This window comes from Phyllopteryx taeniolatus, chromosome 1 (assembly GCF_024500385.1).
Source record: "Phyllopteryx taeniolatus isolate TA_2022b chromosome 1, UOR_Ptae_1.2, whole genome shotgun sequence".
NCBI lineage: Eukaryota > Metazoa > Chordata > Actinopteri > Syngnathiformes > Syngnathidae > Phyllopteryx > Phyllopteryx taeniolatus.
The window spans coordinates 12,670,534-12,685,627 of NC_084502.1; the positions used below are offsets into that span (position 1 = coordinate 12,670,534).

At 44.2% G+C, this 15,094-nt stretch overlaps 1 protein-coding gene across 1 annotated transcript; it reads right to left on the bottom strand.

Moving 5' to 3' along the window:
• Positions 1-310: 310 nt before the first annotated feature.
• Positions 311-14,644, bottom strand: LOC133477668 (CDK5 and ABL1 enzyme substrate 2-like). The gene is made up of 9 exons (XM_061772684.1): positions 13,917-14,644; positions 12,324-12,416; positions 10,307-10,384; positions 10,061-10,157; positions 8,409-8,577; positions 5,889-5,986; positions 3,644-3,750; positions 3,331-3,535; positions 311-2,050 (listed from the first exon to the last, which is right to left on the bottom strand). Exons 1-9 carry the CDS (start codon positions 14,408-14,410, stop codon positions 1,910-1,912), a joined length of 1,482 nt encoding a protein of 493 aa, XP_061628668.1. The 5' UTR covers positions 14,411-14,644; the 3' UTR covers positions 311-1,909.
• Positions 14,645-15,094: the final 450 nt, after the last annotated feature.

A 15,094-nucleotide genomic window follows, 5' to 3' on the forward strand; every position in this document is an offset into this window, starting at 1 on the left:
CTACACACTAAGAAGCATTAAACAAAACGTTGCCTGAACAGCAGCACAACTTTTCAGTTTGACACCTGTGGATTCGATGAAGGACCCGAACGAAATCTAATCACGGCGTTTTTATTTCAGTGATTATTCCCAAGCAGACACTGTGGCGAGACAGCAAGTAGTCCGAACGACAATTCTTGCTATCACAGTGTGAACGGTTGACACGTAATTTGGGGGATCTGTGTGAAAGAGGCTTACGGCAACACATTGTAATTGATTCATTTGCATCATGAATGTATTAACGATTTTGAAGGGGAACAAAACACATTGGCACAATACAAAACATTTGATTTATTTGACCAGTTTTCCACCAACATTCAGCAACATTTTTCAGCAGTTGAGACATATTTGAGGGTGATTTCGCAAAACGAAAAGTTCTTTGGACTGAAACATCATCCACAACACAACAGTTAACACAATTCTTTCCACGGGAGTTGTAGGCACTTTGTTTGCACGTTCACATTTAACGCCATCACACTGCTTTGCTTTGACATGACAGCTAAACATGTCACAAAGCAAAATTCCTGAGAAATCAAACGTGCCTGCGATACACACAGACGCATTGTGCACAACATACACGAAATACCGTACACACAGTAATCAACATTACACAGAGCTGCCATAAAATAATGTGCATTCAGTGTTTAGTCAAAGGGTTCAAACTGCATCAGTGTCACAGTGCCTTTAAGAGAGATCTTAAAAAAAAAAAAAAAAAAAAGCTGAACCGTCACGGTGCAACATCCACAAATGTGGAAAGCCATTATCCTTGATAACCACTAGTAGTCATCGTGTGTGTGTGTATATATATATATATATATATATAGTAAGCATTCTGATAGTCACTTTATAATATTCTAGTTTGAACCCCGGTCCTCAGAACTGTGAGGCTGACGCTCTAACCCGTCGCCCACCGTGCCGCCCTAGAAGTGCTAAATGTTAAGTAGAATTTCATAGTACTAGTAGCACAGAGATGTCAACTAGCGTACAGTTTTACCTAAATTGTAATGTAGTTGTCCCACTAGTATGCCAAAGCGGTCCTACAACAGTGACGTGCAGTCAGGGTAGGCAAGTGAGGAGGAGCCTCACTGTCCCCTGGTGGTCTTTCCTTTCCACTGCATGTGAATAGTAAATAAAACCTTATGAGGACATTAAATTGCTCCATTTTAGTTCTATGGTCCGTGCTTTACATCGATTTTCTTTTTCAATCCAATGTCCTCATTCAAACGGCGGAATTTTGCTGTTTCCTGTTCAAATGCTTAGGAAGCGCAGCTCCGAGTCACGTTGAGTCACCGCTCCCACGATGCTTCAAGAGACCACGCGCACATCCATTCAGACAGGCTGTGATTGGTCCGTGGCTTCACACAAGAGACATTGGTGTTTCCTCATTACATCGCCAATAATATACGTTTTATCACGCACTTACTGACGTTTAACAGACTAATATATTTCATGAAAGTGTGACCTTTCGTCTTTCTTATCGACCAGAAAAGCCACTAAAAGTGCACAGTGGAGTCTGGCATGTACGGTGCCACAACCAGCATGTGGCCGTGTTGACTTGAGCTTCATCGAGCTCCAGATGTCATGTGACTAGTCAGTGCCTCACCAATCATGAACCTCACCGCATGTCGCCGTCCTTCCTACGAAGAAATGTGCAGAAATGCCATGGAGTAGTAGGAAAAAACGTTACTACTAGTAAGACAGTCATTCTAACTTGTGCGCTGAATTGACGTACTAGTGAGAACAAAGGCGGTACATAAGCCGGATATCGAACAAATGCTCCTGATATCCAGCTGCAGGTCCATGTACCATGAGGCCAAAAGTGGCACTAGTCGTCGTCGTAATGGCGTACTAGTGCGTGGCACGCCGCAGTCTACGCCTGCTGCACCAGCCGTCGGTAATGCGGCATGACCTTGCTCTCGGGCAGGTAGAGTCCCATCTCCAAGGCAACCAGCACGGGGAACTCCAGAGGAACCAAGTCTCGTCTGTTTATACGGAAACGCTCCTCCAGTTTCTGCCCGGCAACAACGGGGGAACGGAAGGGATGTGATTAGGTGGTTCTCTACTTCCAAGTTGGTAAATCAGGGGGGTCCAAATTAGCGGCCAGCCGATTATATTGTCCGGTTTTAGCCCTTTTTAAAAGAATAGTTTTGGAGATTCATTTCTTATGAAGCACTAAATGCTGTGAAGTGTTGTGCCGAATGACGTCCACTCGAGGGATCTCTGACTCCATTCGACCTAATTTGCATCTTTTCTCCCGTGCGCGCACGCCAACTTTGACAACAGCAACGGCGGATTGCCGTGTTGCACTTGCTCGTGAGCACGATGTTGCTTTTGCTCCTTTTCTACCTGCATCAGCAACATGTGGAAATGGAGAACAGCGTATCCCGCGTGTTCTTAAATCCACCGCCTACAACAATGAGAAGGTCAACCAGATTTTGCATTTGCGTGTTTTGTTTGTACTTGAAAATTCCTCTCTGTTGTGAAGTTAAACAAAAACTCAAAGTTGTTCTGCCTGTAATTCATATTGTTGTTGTAAGTGCTAAGGGACCGAAAAAGAATTTATATTATTCATCCATCCATCCGTCCGTTTTGCGTACTGCTTGTCCTTATTAGGGTCACAGGCGAGCTGGAGCAGATTCATTTTATATATATATATATATATATATTTATTTTTGTTTTAAACAAGTAATCGGCTATCTGATTTGTTTGTGCCCAATATTGGAAATCAGCATGGCCCTCCAAAAAATCCATATCGCTCGGGCCCTAATCTGAATCTCGTTGTGCAAAAAGTACTGAAACGTTGACCTGTTGGACGTGGATTCAAAAGTTTCGGTGAAATTCAATTCACCTGGAAATGTCACAGTGCGTTTTGAGGCCCGCAACGGAACTGCTGCGATTCCGCATTCGAAGATTGGATATCGCGAGCTTTCACAATTTACGTTTCCGCAATCGCCAGGCCGTGCCGATGCACTACGTATTTTGGTAGCCTAACCGCCTAAGATGCCTCAGTCATCTTTAAACATTGAAACAAATAAAAGCAATTCAACCTTTGCAGATTACCATGAGCTGACTGAAAACGTCTTTTTTGGAAAGCACGTTGGTATTTTATATTGCTATTGCGAGATTAAGTTCAAAATGACTCGGGCAATCGTGCTATTCGGCTAACAATATGCTGCTGGCTGCTAAAAAAGAGTGGATTTTGGACACCCCTGTTCTGATTCCTTGCACTTCGACCTTGATCATCATCATCAGCGGGGATCGGATGCCGCCGCGCGTCTTCGCTTTACTCACGTCGATGAGCTGTTTGACTTCGGGCTTCCTCAGGTCGCTGCTGATCTTGGCAGCCAGCAGCACGCAAGCGGCCGCCACCAGCTTCCTGTTGGGCTTGTTGAGGCGCCCCTGCAGCACCAGCTTCTCAAAGTACACGAACGCCATCGCTATTGTGACCGGTTGCAGGCCGCACTCCTCGCTCAGCGCCCGCATCTCCCTCTTCAGGCTGAGGCGGAGGACAGGTAGGGGTTTGATTTGATTTGATTTGATTTCTTTTTTTGAACGCCGCCTAGAGCGCGGAAGGTTTGAAGAAGCAGCGGAGCAACGTTTGTACCTTCTGATCTTGCTGAGCGTCAGCAGGATGTGAGGGAACTTCTCCTTGAAGGTCTCGTTCATGTCCTTCTTCAAGTCTGATGGCTTGACGTACTCGATAACTGTCGTCTGCGGAGAGCGAACAAACAGTACGCTTTAAGACGGCCGGTGGTCTTTCTTACATTAGAAACATCTCCAGGCACACCACACAAAAATGTCCAAAAAGTATATATGCTAAAATAATATTGATCTTGACTCAGAATCTTTGGTGTGATATGTGGGTCTGTGGGTCTTTATCACAAAGTTCTGTTGTAGGAATGACAATACACACCAAGTGGAAGAGCATTTAATTGTTCTGCCTGTCACTATACGTCGCTGGCATAGATGGATGAACAAGGACACATTATGTGGAGTACATTTTCAGACCAGTTACATGAAATTGGCACATTTCTCATAGCATGGTGGTTGGGAAGCAACAGCAAAATGACATGTTCCTGACACATTCACTGCCATTGACGGCTTTAGAAGTCAAGTATCCATGTTAACGTGGTGATGCTCGTCCATCTTAAATTGGGCCAAGACAGTCGGCCGTTAATTTGGATGAAGTGCATTTACAAGCCCAATTCCAATGAAGTTGGGACATTGTGTTAAACAGAAATCAAAACAGAATACAATGATTTGCAAATCATGTTCAACCTATATTTCATTGGATACACTACAAAGACAAGATATTTCATCTTCAAACTGATAACCTTTATTGTTTTTAGAAAATAAAGATGGGGCGAGGTTCACCTCTTTGTGAACGAGTGCGTGAGAAAATAGTCGAACAGCTTAAGGACAATGTTCCTCAACGTACAATTGCAAGGAATTGAGGGATTTCATCATCTACGGTCCATAATAGGATCAAAAGGTTCAGAGAATCTGGAGAAATCACTGCATGTAAGCGGCAAGGCCGAAAACCAACATTGAATGCCCGTGACCTTCGATCCCTCAGGCGCCAGTGCATCAAAAACTGACATCAATGTGTAAAGGATATCACCACATGGGCTCAGGAACACTTCAGAAAACCGATGTCAGTAAATACAGTTCGGCGCGACATCCGGAAGTGCAACTTGAAACTCTACTATGCAAAGCAAAAGCCAATTACACACACAAACACCGCCAGCTTCTCTGGGCCCGAGCTCATCTAAGACGGACTGATGCAAAGTGGGAAAGTGTTCTGTGGTCCGACGAGCCCACATTTCAAATTGTTTTGGGAAATTGTTGGACGTCGTGTCCGCTGGGCCAAAGAGGAAAAGAATCGTCCGGACTGTTATGGAAGCAAAGTTCAAAAGCCAGCAACTGTGATGGTATGGGGCTGTGTTAGTGCCAATGGCATGGCACTTACACTTACACATCTATGAAGGCACCATTAATGCTGAAAGGTACATACAGGTTTTGGAGAAACATATGCTGCCATCCAAGCAACGTCTTTTTCATGCTTATTTCAGCAAGACAATGCCAAACCACATTCTGCACGTGTTACAACAGCGTGGCTTCATAGTAAAAGAGTGCGGGTACTAGACTGGCCTGCCTGCAGTCCAGACCTGTCTCCCATTGTAAATGTGTGGCGCATTATGAAGCGTAAAATACGACAACGGAGACACCGGACCGTTGAACGGCTGAAGCTGTACATCAAGCAAGAATGGGAAAGAATTCCACCGACAAAGCTTCAACAATTCGTGTCGTCAGTTCCCAAACGTTTATTGAATGTTGTTCAAACAAAAAGGAGATGTAACAAAGAGTGGTAAACATGAGCCTGCCTGTCCCAGCTTGTTTGGAACGTGTTGCAGCCATCAAATTCTAAGTTCATGATTATTTGCTCAAAACAATGAAGTTGATCAGTTTGAGCGTTCAATATCTCGTCTTTGTAGTGTATTCAATGAAACATGGGTGGAACATGATTTGCAAATCATTGTATTCTGTTTAACACAACGTCCCAACTTGATTGGAATTGGGCTTGTACATTGTACACTGTGCAATGACAATAAAGATACTAATTTGCTACTTTTGCATTTTTGTGCACTCCAGGTGACATCGAAGCTTTCTTTAAGAGCAAGACTGTTTGTGTTTTGATCACATTGCACTTGTTTCGCATGTACATTGAATGATGGGACTTCATCTTTTGGCCACGTTTACTGCATCCATTTGCACTCGTTACACTTCACATGTGAAGGGGGACGGAGCCCCAGAACATTTGGAAGCGATTGGACGAGGACAACACTCACCACATAAGATGCAAATATCAGAACCCTCTTGTGTCTCCCACAGGGCCACTGAGGGTCACTGAGCAGGTTGGGGTCATACTCTGCCACCTCTTCCATATCTGAGGTGAGAGGGAAGACCTTATAAGATGAGTCGCTTTTTAAACTGAATGGATTCATACAGTAGGCAGCCATGACAAGACATATACAACAAATGATGTACACTTTTGCGGTGGTGCACAACTCTACTGCCTGAATATTTTTGACTCTCTCATGCAAGTAATTGAGGTAAGTGAAGTATAGTAGTGCCTTGAGATACAAGTGACCTGACTGACAATTCTAGTCACTTCACAACAAGCAGCAGCGTTTGGTAGTGGCGGATGAATTGATCCAAATATCGCTACCAAATCAGGATCAGTATTGGATCGACAATAGTGTGAAAATATCAATACAGTAGTTTTAGTTTGGTTCTTGTAAGCGCTGCTTCGGTTTCATCAAGAAGGTGACGCCAGACTCGCCATTTCGGCCGCAGCACGGAGCAGGCACAGTTAGCTCCTCCCGCCTCTTGTGTTTCGGTGTCGTGACTTAGCAGCACAAAGCAAACTAGCGCCAAAGCTGCCGGCTCACCAGCGATTCATTTTCAGAGGTTGTTACTTTACCCAACTCAAAAAGGATCAATTAGGTTAAGACCTTGATGTAATACAGTCATCTATTTAAATGGAATTTTTTTTTTTTAGATTATTTTGTTACAATTCTATTGTTTCTGAATGATTTTTTGGGGGAATTATGAAGTATTTTATCTTTATCAATAAACTTTGTCCCAATTGTGTCCTGGGTTTCCACTATTCAATAATAAGAATAATAAAGAAAACTTTCCAAAAACACCTAGAGGTTGTCAAAATGAATTGAGATTTAGCAATTTGCTAATGCATCTCCCTAAACGATTGAAAAGTATCAGTATGGGTAATACCGGCCCTGCATTTACTTGGCATCAGGTCGATTGGTAGATTCTTCAAGAAAAGAGGCTTCAAGTTGTGAAATACCACTTTCGATTGAGCTTTACTAATAACATCAAACATACAACCAAAAGAACATCACTTTGTGCATTTAAACTATCATTAAGTTTTGGTTTAGCTTAATGCTAGCAAACAATGCAAAACGCCATAGACGGGCTAACGAATAGCATTGGTGCTGTAAACTGTTAAGCAACAGATATTTGAATGTAAAACTGGAGCAACACTTGTCGATAGACGTATAAGAATACCCACAGGCATATGTTCTTTATCGTCTGCGAAAGCGCACATATTAATGCAGATTGTCTCCATTTTTAGCTCTCCATATTATACTGCCCCCTAGTGGCCATGGTGTACACACCAGAAAGAGCTGCAGTCACAAGGAATTAATCACGGTGCATACTTACATTTATTTACATTCCATTTAAGTATGCAATTACTATGTTCTTATGAATTACAGTAATATAAATTGCTATTTTCCTTATCAAAAAAATATATTTTTGGGAGGGGTAGGGGCTGAAACCGATGAATGGCATTTCACTTCATAGCAATGGGGAAAAGGTGATTTGAGATACGCGCGTTTTGAGTTACATGCATGGTCACGGAACCAATTCAACTCATATCTCAAGGCACCATTGTATTGGAAAGCGCTCTCAATATGATGCAGTACAACACGAGCACAAGTTGAGAAGAAGCAGTCGGTCAAGTTAATATCACCATATGGCCAGAATTACCGCAGCATTTCCAATACAAAAACAATAATAAAACAGCCCACCTATGCGCTTTGTGCACCTTCGAAATGCACTGACATGACAAAATGACAAATGTGAGTTTTGGGTGTGGCTCATGACCATGGCTGTTAAATATATTCTAGAAGTTATCATTTATTTATAAGATAAATCCAACAATGGCTCAAAGTGGAAACTTTTTCCCGCATTCTTTGCACACAGGCTAATCATCTTGGATTAGTGTTCAACCAATGCAAGCTTAAGAAAAGAAAAATACACCCACATTTCTGGCCCGGTCTTCTTCGTACGCAAACAAAATATCTATATCTATCTATCTATCTATCTATATATATTAAATAATATGTGGGCTACTTTCACAGAACCGCTACATGTGCGTCTGACATCTACAGTTGGTGTCTTCTCCTTTCGCCGTTTGTTTGTGCAAGCCCAAAGACAACTAAAGCGTTTCTTATTTTCCAGGTGTCTGCTCACTTGACTGTTCAGAACAGAGCTAAGAAACCAGCGCACGCTATCAAGTGTTTGAAGTGTACAAAGATTTTAGAACTCAAGAACATTGATCTATTTTTATCCATTTGTATTATGAATATGGATTTTTCGAACCAATTTGCCGACTTGTCACTCAACCCCATATCCTCCGTGAAAAACAGGGGTTCACTCTACTACTCACATGGATCTCCAAACAGGGTAGCGACGATAATTTAAATTTGCAACGGTGCTACTAACCGGCTGAAATGTTATCACCTGAGATGACGCATGCAAAGGCAGGTGCTCGGCGTACATACATGGTTCTTGTGCCGCAGTGCCATTTAGGCGAGAAGGGGTAAAGGTCCTCGGCCCGTTGCCGCGGAAACGCGTCAGAGGGGTCTGAGCGGCGCAGCTTTCTGGCGCGCTGCCGCTTCTCTGTCTCACCAAGGCGTTGGTCGGATAAAGGAACTGAGCGTACGACACGGTCTGAGCAGCAAGAAGGAGAAAGCACATTGTTCAAGACCATTTCAAGTGAAATTACAGACTCGTTGCTCAATACGTTCGAAGAGTAATGCTGAAAACGTACAAAGCCTGAGAACTATGTCGTACTATGTTGTGGAGAATCTAGGGATTTGGGATTTTTGGGGGGGCGTGGCCCAGTGATGCACCCAGTGGTTATCCGGCGCCATTGCGACTTCCTTCGTTATTACAAGGCCCATATCTACCACAACAGTGTGCAGTTAGCGAGCTAGCTAAAATGCATCTCTCTGGATGCCACAATTGGCAGAAAAGCTCCGTGTTCTTGGCATTCCCAAGCCACGGATGAGCCTGCTGCCCATCCTCCTGTTGAGAGTAGCCCGGGAAGTCTGTTGGCTCACAAGCTAGCTGGTGGCTAGCACCTGGTCGTGGCATGCGGTGACCGCCCGATGGGATATACAGTCGTCCTTCGTTTATTGCGGGGGTTTTATGTTCCAGAACCCCACGCAATAGATGACAATCAAGTCAATAGCGTACACATGAAGTATTTTTAAAGCTTTATGCATAATAGCAACACAAAATATTAGTAGGTGCACATCTTCTTTTCGTCCACTTGTGGTCACCCTCCTCACGTCGTACACCACAGTATCTGTGACAAGCCTTGGCCTGTCGAGTGACTCGGGAGTCAGCGAATGAGAGTGTAGAGTTGGCTGTTGCCGGCTCGGGACGGTGGCGGGTTGTGAAGTGGCTACCGTTCGTCAGTCTGCATGGCGAGTGTGTGAGCAGAGCGGTACGGAGGTGACTCCGCACTGCACGCGCCCCCCCTCTCACGGTGCTGGCTCAAACTAGCTAGCTAGTCATTTGGGGGCACACGGCAAAGATAGTCACGGCATCTGTAATTTAGACCACTATGGCCTGCTTTTGAAATCTGGTACAATTATTTGACCGCTAAAGTTAGCCTACTAATATTTCCCACTAAAGATTAAGAACATTGTTTATCTTTAACGCAAAAGTTTGAATTTGAGACAATTCTATATAAAGTCCTTAAGATCCTTCTTGAGGATTGCCAAATAACAAGTGAATCAATTTAACACTTTTACTGTAATTGAGAAAGAACGATCAACATTTAATGTAGTTTACCATTTCGACCGCTTTTAATATTCACTCGTGTCACTCTCCACTTAATCGCTATATTCGGCTGACACTGATAGCAGTGCGACTTCTACTGACACGAGAATCATTATACACCATTACATTTTTACAAGGCATGAACTTAAAACAATGAGTCAATATTTGATGTGATTGTAGGCTTTTTTTTTTTTTTTTTTTTACAGTTTAATTTGTTATTCCTATCAATTCATCATGCCATTTACACCTGGCCAATAGGAAAGGTTATATCCAAACACTCTTCTCTGTGGCGTGTCATTACACATTTTGTCGACACTTTTCAGCAACCAACGACACGTCGCGGCTTCTCTCGTCACCCACTTACTTTGCCGCACGCGCCCATCTCCACGCCCTCCAGTGAAGGAAGCAGGTCAGCCGCCGCCACGGAGGACTGCCTTCGCTGCGCCTCCAGCTTAGCGTCACTGTTCACAGACAATCACGTGTCATTTCGCCGCCTCCCCGCAGTCTGCACACGTTTCCTCAGCTTGCACAATGACAAATGGAAATGTGGCGACGGGGGGCATGGAAACACGCCGGCGGTGCGTGGGGCTGGGGGTGCTTTCGCCTGTACCTGAGCTGAGCAATCTCTCCATAGGGCAGCACTGAGAACGCAGCGTACAGCGACCGCCTGGCACAAATCAGCATGATCCTGCAGAGCACAGCGAGCACAGGCACACAACAGATGGGCGCGTCAGTCGACGAGCTACACTCCGTGACAACTCTGCCACAGCCGCTCGGTCCGAGCGTACATGTTCCGACATGTCTCGCTAATCTACAAATGATAATATGGATCAATACTTGACTGGAAGCAATTAGGATCGGAATGGGCATGACATGTTGACTATTGATCATTAGAATTGTGTATTCGTGAAGATCAATTACAGGCTCCGATTGACAGGGTCGTGTTGTGTAGTTGCCAGCAATGGAGGCGGAAACCAGCAAGTAATCCAGGCCCCTCGAGTTTGCTGCATAAAAGGGCTGAAAAGCGCCGATTCAGCCGGCGATTCCCAACCGCTGTGCTACAGAACCGGAGAATCGTCAGGTGTGCTGCGGGCCGAAGCTTCTTACATACAACAAAAGGGTGTAGCGTTGTTCAGTTCGCTAAGCCGCGGATGTGCTGTGAAGTGACAGGTAGAACAATTCAATGCTCTCGATGGCAAGTGGTCCGATCAACCTGTGTCTCCAACTGTTACTATTCATCTAACAGAATAAGAGCTTTGTTGTCAACAGGCCCAGGTTGCAGTAATATTTACTGTGGACATAAGTCTACACACCCCTGGCAGGATTTTGTGATGGTAAAAAAAAAAATTTTTTTTTAGATCATTTCAAACCTTTTGCCAGCATTAATGTGACCTATGTTGTTGTAGTAGCTTTTTCGGACTCCCCCCCCCCCCGCTCCCCTTTTTGCTTTCTAGCAGAAGTCTGAAGGTTTTGCACAAATGCTGACTATTAGCACAGCTCATAATTCCCTCCACCTTGGCTAAGGTCAAAACAGCCCCAAAGCATGATGCTTTTCACTGTACCGATGGTGTTTTTGGGGTGATGAGCAGTGTTTTGACTGCGCCAAACACAACTTAGAACACATAACATAGAATTATGGCCTTCAGCCTTGGCCATAAAACTTGTTTGGGAGATTTTCTTATAGATCAATCTCATTTTTCAATATCACAAACACCTGGCATTTGAACAGGGCTGTGTATACTTTTTAAAGGCACTGTACGTTACATTAATAGGTAAAATTGTAAATCAATTGAGATGTGATCATTATTATTTTGAAACAAATACTTTTAGTGACTTTTTTGGGGGGGTGATTTGCAGTGCGCTTTATCGTGTGTAAAGTGCCTTGGCTCAATATAGGTTAAAAAAAAAAACACTGGATTCATCCATGTTTGGAATTCCCATGCTTCCAATCACCACAACCTAAACTGAGCTCAACAAATCTAAATCCTACCGCTACAATCATTTATTTGGAAATTCAAACTGCACTTCCATGTCAACATGGCCACCCAATGAAAGGCTCTTTTAGAATTAAAAAATACGACAACAACTCAATACAGAGCGTTCTTGATTCCGGAAAAGCCTGCTTAACAGCTTTCGTTCAACAACACAAGCACGACGTCAGACCCGAGGGTCATCAACATGGGCTTGCTCCGGCAAATACCAATCGGAAAAACACACACATGATATGAGTAGGAGGTGAAATGGTTGCGATGGCTCAACAACAACAAATGTGGCCACAGGGTTAACAATTTCTAAATCCCACACCCATGTGGCATGTAATTATTAGACATTTCAAGACAGCGTCATAGCTGCCGGGTGTTAAGTTACTGGTGAAACAGGGTGCAACATGCACTCGCTGAACCTTTTTGGGGTCTTGTGAAGCTTCCAAGGGTGATTAGGTTCACTGAACCAGCACCCGTCTTATTCCTCTGCAGCATCTACTCGGAAAAGCAGCTATTTAGAACAACGCTGGTGGGTGACAACCAGGGAATGCCAAAAGAAAATTAAAAAACAGCTCATTTTTCTGTCTGTTGGACTGATGCGCAAACGTTTCCGCTCTGTATTATATGTAAAGGAGTGTAGCTCACCTGCATCCCCTGGTATCATACTGCCTCATACTCTTGATGAAGTGGACCTTCTTTGGCACCTTGGGTCCAGGAGAACCGGAAACATTTCTCAACCTGCGAGATCATCCATATTAGTTGAACGTCATCAGAAGGCAGGAGTGGAACGTAACCAAGTATGCGCACTGTAATTACGTTTCTGACATTTGTTTTACTATACATGAGATAAAAGATACCCATTTCCATAATAGTTCAATAAAAATGAGCCCTCCTGCACACAAAATAGTTTGCACATAGTTTGCTTGAACTGAGATGGAAAATAAATAAATAAAACAAAAAAAATCATGTGATGTACCATTTAATTTCTTTTTGTTTTGTTTTTTTAAACCAAAAGCTTGCTAAGGTTGGCTCGGAAATGTATGCTATCAAACCAGTGGGGATTTGCTAACATTATAAACGGCGTAACCAAAATGCTAAAAATGTTGAAAGAAAAAAAAAAAAAAAAAAAAAAAGATGAGCCTTTTGGGTGACAACGTAAAGAGTACAAAGTACAAATCTGTTGTCAAATGTAGACAGTAAAAGGAAAACAAATGTCAGAAACATAGAAACGTAATGATTATTTTGACTTCTATCTATACTTCAGTGCACTTTTACTCAAGTAAGGGGCAGACTTTCCATTAGGCAAACATGCAATTGGAGCCCTGAGATTTCCAGAGGTGCACAATTGATACACTGATTAATAAAGAGATGTTTTTTTATGAAAAGCAATTATCATTTTAGTCTTAATTTGCGAGCTTCAAAATACATAAAAAATGCTTAGTCTAATTGTGATTTTTTTTCGACCGTCCTTCTCGGTTTTTATTCAATGGGCTATTCCATCTTCTTACTGTGGACGTGGAGACTTGACTCAGGAAAACAAACTTGTTTGGCGCGTTGTGAGAAAAATGAAGCTCAGTTATCCCAGTGGAGCAGAGCAGCTAAGGTGAGAGGAAAACAAACACTTTTTTTTAATCAAAACTATGAAAGGTTTCAACCTTTTTCTCAATGACTCGGATTGTACGTAACTGACAACAGCGAGAGTCAGACGCTCTCACCAGTTGCAGTAGCGCTGCTGTCAGTATCAGCCAAGGAGATGAACTGGAAAGTGACACGAATGACTCTTCTTATCACCAAGATGTGAGTATTGAAGCACTTGAAGTAGGAAATAAACTATATTTAATTGATTCATATCGTTATCAATAACAATAGGAGTGTTGAGTTGATTTACTCGTTGGAATATAATCCTCAAAAAGGATTTGAAAGACTTTATCCAGCTCAGGAATTCGGACAATTTGAATCAAACGCAAACATTTGAGTTGATGATGAACATGAATTTTAGAAATCAATCGACGGACGGATGTGGAGGGCCCGGCCCCAGGACAGAATTTGCCTTGGGATCGTTTTCTGTACTTTCTGTACTGCGATGTACACGACGGGTACTGAGTGCGAGTATAAAAGACACCAGCGGCTACGAAGAACATTTCGGAATGACACCGATGAGATGCGTTCAAAGCCATGTCCATTTTCACGACACAACCAGGACAGGCGACCTTGCAGCTTGTGATCAACAGGACCAACCTGGGTCGGGAATCCAGAGACTGTGCGGCGGGCAGAGGGCTCACTGCCGGGTCTGCGCGACCACGCGAGACAAAAGGCTGCTGAGCGCCGGTCAAGTTGGACAGCGGGGTGTCCGGGGTCTCGGCAACACCGCCGCCGTCCAAAAACACCTCGTTGGCCCCGGCAGACAGGACCGAAGGACTGAAGACTCCGGGGAAACTGGACGAAGAGCTAGCAGCCAGCGGCGCGGGCTCCGCCACCCGAGACAGCGGCCCTTGGCTCTGTGTAGGCGGGGACCCTGGCGGCTCCACGGCGGCTTTTCGAGCAGCATTGTCGGGGTTCAACTGACACTGAGGCCGTCCGTCGAGTGAGATATTGCTGAGGAACAACACGGCCGCCTGTCTCCTTTTGGAATCTCTGGCTTTCCTTCGCTGCTCTCGGTGTGCTTTGGCCGGTTTACTGCCGTTGTTGCTGGTCCTGCCAATGGACTGGAGGCCACATACAGCGGCCGCCATTCTACTTCAGAATGTGACTGACTGTGACGGCTGCTCGCTGGCAGGGAAAGAGACGGTGGGGAAGTGGGCGGTACCACTGAGCTAGCCCCGCCTCTCTCTCTACACTATTGGCTAACTACAGCAAATGTCCTCAAATCTCGTAGCTGATTGGCAGTGTTGGGGAGTCATCAATTACATGTAACGAGAACATAATGTATTCATTACGTTCCTGGGAGAAAATGTGTTATTAAATGACAACTTTTGGAAATTTACATGATTCCAATCTTAGTTACCGCTGAAAAATAGCTGCAAAAGCGAGAATTGTTTTCATCACTTCCGCCTTCTGAAGCCGACGCTTGTGATTGGCTCTCTCTGGTCGCGTTATTAGGAGTCCCATTCCTGTTCTAGGCAGGACACGCCCTGGTGCAATATGATTGGCTGCAGGACCCCTGTAGGTCATGCCCTAGGGTTAGGTGAGCCTAACCCTAACCACTGACTGGAACCCACCATCACCCACTCTAACCCCAACCGTAGCCCTATCCCTAACACACGTGACTGTGTTTTGTACAAATGTGACGCATATTTGGAACGCTCTTCCACAATGAAGGGACCAATCATATTGCAGAGGGGCGTGTCCTGCCACGAACGCCAGTGGGATTCCTAACATCGCCTCCGGTGTCGAGTGATCCTCGCTGACTTGCTGGG

What these genes read in the sequence shown, in the direction of transcription:
- LOC133477668 (XM_061772684.1), bottom strand. Translation starts at nt 14,410, where the DNA reads ATGGCGGCCGCTGTATGTGGCCTCCAGTCCATTGGCAGGACCAGCAAC. An exon ending in TATGATACCAGGGGATGCAG is followed by an intron (nt 10,385 to 12,323) that starts GTGAGCTACACT and finishes TGTGCTCTGCAG; the next exon opens with GATCATGCTGATTTGTGCCA. An exon ending in GGAGAGATTGCTCAGCTCAG is followed by an intron (nt 10,158 to 10,306) that starts GTACAGGCGAAA and finishes GTCTGTGAACAG; the next exon opens with TGACGCTAAGCTGGAGGCGC.